We start from the raw sequence: 4,014 nt of genomic DNA, 5'->3' as shown, positions 1-4,014 counted from the left end.
TGTTTGGCATGGGGATGGAAAAGGAGTCCTGCACTTTAAAACTGCTGTGTGTGTTTTTTTATGCATTTAGTTGTCACAGTTGCAAACATTAGAATAAAAAACTAAACTTAATAAACTTATGAAAAAACAAAGGCAGAGATGTTTGGGGGGAAATTCAGAGTTTGTAATCAGTTTGCAGGATCCACAAGTTTTTACAGCTGTTTGGTGTAACAGCTGATTGACAGCATGTGATTTTGATGTTGTTGTTGTTGTTGTTGTTTTTTAAAGCAGTGGTTTCTGTTATCTCCGCGGCCTCAGAAATGGGTATCCGGCTTATTGATGGTGGGGAATGCCAGCGGGCATTAGAACAGCAAGCGGCCATCTGCCAGCCTAGCGAACTAGCAACCCCACCAGCTGCAGTCGCAAAACGCCCTACAAAGCAGGACATGCATGCAGCTTCTGACGTCTGCGGCCACACTGCGCTACAAAGCCCAGAAAAACCAGGAGCGGAAACAATGAGAATCAAGCTTATAGACGCCGCATAGGTCCACCGCTGGCAAGTTTTTTGAGGGAAGAGGCTGCTGTTAAGTGCACATCAGTTCATTTCGGATGGCCGGTTTGCGCGAATATCTTTCCACGGTGAAAAAATCTACATAAAAAGACTCATGCAGGGGCACTTTAATACCCCGACATGGCGACGGCAAGAAAAGGGAGAGAGCTTTTTACTATTTTGGAAACTAGCGCGGACACAGAAAGTACAGCGGCGTGCGACAGCCAAGACTCTCCGCTTAACCTTTCGGCCGATGTGAAGTGGTTTGAGATTCCGTACAGAAAGCCAGACTCGGACGAGGAAGACGAACTGCGGGAGGAAGAGGAGGAGGAGGACGGCGGCGGCGAGGGGGAGAATGGATTCACGAGCACAGCAGCAGCCGCGGCGGCGGAGACTGCAGACGCGGCCAGCTTCATCGCAGGAGGAGGCTGCAACATAATTTTAGTCACTGGCAGCAATGGGCTCAAGCACGACGAGGAGGAGTATGCAGAGGACTGCTATTATTCTACCTCCACTAACTGCTCTGACACCACCTCGAACGATTCGGATATTGATTTCTCCGATTTGGAGGAGGAGGAGGAGCGCAGGAGTTTTTTCAGCTTTGAAGATGACTTGGATGAAGACTGCACTTCTCCCGACTTCTGGGGCGAGCCTGACCAGGTAATTTCAATCGAGCCCTTCTCCGCTGTCAGTGGCCCTCAGCACTCGCTGGGGGACGATGCTGACACCCGTGACTATTTCCGGATACTCTTCCCAGATTCTCTTTTTGAACACATGGTAGAACAAACAAACAATTACGCCCTCTATCGGCAAAGGAGGAGCGGAAAATCAGACCCCCACTGGCACCCAACTGATGTTAGAGAGATGAAAGCTTATGTGGGGCTGAATATTCTTATGGGCATCAATCAGCTCCCAGACACCGGCATGTACTGGGCCAGTGATATTTTCATCGGCAATGCGGGCTTTAAAAAGACAATGACGGCGAGGCGCTTTGAGAAACTCACCCAGTATCTCCAGCTGTGCGACCGTGAATCAGAGCCCGTGCGTGGGGAGCGTGGATATGATGGCCTCTTCAAAATCAGGCCTCTCCTTGATGTGGTGGAAAACACCATGTGGGACGCGTACGTGCCCAATCGCTGTTTGACCATAGACAAGTGTGCCATTGTCACCAAGGGACGTTTCTCCCCCACCCAGTACATGTCCTCCAAGCCCCTCAGGAAGGGGCTGACAGTGTGGATGCTGTGTGATTCTCGCTCAGGCTACTGTCATCGAGCCAAGATCTACGTAGGCCGGCCCAGTGAAGACGAGGCAGCAGCCTGCCTCGGTTACAGAGTGGTAACCTCTTTAGTGCGCGGCCTGGAGGGTCAGTACCACCATCTCTTCATGGACAGCTTCTTCACCTCGGTGCCCCTCCTCCAGAGGCTGCTGAGAGACGGGCTGTACGCCTGTGGGCCCACTCAGCCTGGGCGCAAAGGTTACCCAGAGGTCCTCCGCCCACGAAACGTCGGAAAGCTGTCCCAGGGCGAATTCTACCAATGCCAGCGTGGCAACCTGGTTGCTACCGTGACAAGGGATGCCAAGGTGGTCAGCTGCCTGTCCACCAACTCCGCTCCAGGAATTGTGGGCATCAGTCCAGGCCGGCAGCAGCACGAGGCGGACGGGGAGGGTGAGAATGACAGCATGGACAGCTCAGGTTTGTCTTTTGGCGTGCCCCGACCTCTGCCCTTGCTCTTGTACCAGGAGAACATGAGGGGCGTGGACCTGTGCGACCAGCTGAGGGAGTGCTACCAGGTTGGCAGGCCGTGCAAGAAGTGGTGGCGCTACTTCCTGTGGTTCTATGTCAACCTTTGCATCGTCAACGCATACATCATCCTGAGGGAGAGCCGGGGGGGTGCTCCACCAGCGGGCTTCAACGGCAAGCAGTTCACCCAACGTCACTTCCGCGTTCGGCTGGCGCAGCAGCTGATTGGAGACTACCAAGGGGCGAGGGGCATGGAACGGGCAGCACGCAAGAGACACGCAGATTCACCCATAGAGTATGGACATCGCCTAGAGCGCATGTCAGAGCGCTCGCGCCGCTGCAGGAACTGCACCAACAAGGGACTGCGACATGAAAGCGTGTTCGGCTGCAAGATATGCAATGTCCACCTATGCAGGGGAGGGTGCTTCTCTGAGTTTCATAAATAGAAATGAACTGTTTTTGTTTTGTTTTTATATCCTTTGTGTAATCAAACAACTTGTGTCAAGGGATTTTTTTAGAACAGTAAAAACAATTTGTAATTCCAAAGGTTACCACTACAAGTGCACAATATAGTCACACTTTATGTAGAGCTAGTTTTAGTTTTAGGAGTATTATTGCACGTATAATAGAGAAAAATAATCAGAGAAACTGTAGATTATTTGAATTAGTATAGAATGTTTTGGCAACTTGCCTTCTGTAACACTGACAGATTGCCTTGTGTCACTTTTTTATACATTTAAAATATGTTAAGGATTTTATATAAAAAAGAAGAAGAAGAAATCAAACTTTTCTGCACTTACAGAAAAAAAGATCAGAAAATGTTTACAGTGGGAAGTTTATCTTTCTCCTTTTCCAAAATAAAAACTTCATTTTAATGCACTTAACAAACGCACTTCTTTGTTCCTGTGGCCCTGAAAGCATTATTCATATTCTAAGGAGAAACAGTGAAATGTGAGCTTTAATGAACGTGCGCGCCTTTAAAAACAGGTTCAGCTTTGGTTGCCCCCTCTTCCTTCACTCATGAAAATCTGTGTGTGTCTCTGGCCGTTCAAGGGGACGCAGCTTGGAGCAATTAGAGAGTAGAAAAAGCCCCTCAGTAGTCTCCAGCCAATGGACCCAGTGATGCCATTTCTTTCTCCAACCACACTAGAGACACAGAGCCATCTGTGGCCCTATTACACTCAGTCCAAACCCAAAAAGTGGTACTTGTCACTGACACGAATGGAAAATGGAAGAAAGGCAGTGGAGACGCACATTTCTACAGAAGCTTTGTTGATGGATCGATTAGAGCTTGAATCGTGTAAAACAGCTTGTGCACAATTAGTGAAATGAGTGTGCGCAAAATCAAATCTGCTCCCGAAGAAGCGGGGCCGGTTAGATTGAGAAATATTTAGATTTAATATGTATTTACGCCAAAGATTTTCTGCACACTTTGCTGTCTGCTGGCAAGCTAAAAGCCTGTACGTAGGCAGAAATAGGCCGCTTGAGCAGGTCAGACTCCCCGTCTCCTGTGTCTCTCCTTCTGAAGTCTCTCTCCTTCCTTTCTCTCTCTCTCTCTCTCCCCAGGCTCTGCTGTGCCATCCTACACATTCATGCACCCTCCCTTCCTCTTCACTCCTCTCTCTCTCTTTCTCTCTCGCACTCCCTCAGCCGTTCCCCAGCTGGGAGAGGGTTAGTCAACTGGACGCCCATCCCGCTGATCTGCGGGAGCCCCATGGGGAGTTGCCATGGCAACCGTGGCCGA

At 49.8% G+C, this 4,014-nt stretch overlaps 1 protein-coding gene across 1 annotated transcript; it reads left to right on the top strand.

Moving 5' to 3' along the window:
* The first annotated feature begins 670 nt into the window (after nt 1-670).
* On the top strand, nt 671-2,716 carry LOC116317463 (piggyBac transposable element-derived protein 4-like). The gene has a single exon (XM_031736236.1). The coding sequence runs from the start codon at nt 671-673 to the stop codon at nt 2,714-2,716; it is 2,046 nt and encodes a 681-aa protein (XP_031592096.1).
* The last annotated feature ends 1,298 nt before the right edge of the window (nt 2,717-4,014 follow it).

The sequence above is a fragment of the Oreochromis aureus genome, linkage group 12 (genome assembly GCF_013358895.1).
Source record: "Oreochromis aureus strain Israel breed Guangdong linkage group 12, ZZ_aureus, whole genome shotgun sequence".
NCBI classification, from domain to species: Eukaryota; Metazoa; Chordata; class Actinopteri; order Cichliformes; family Cichlidae; genus Oreochromis; species Oreochromis aureus.
This window is presented reverse-complemented; position numbering and strand designations above follow the sequence as displayed.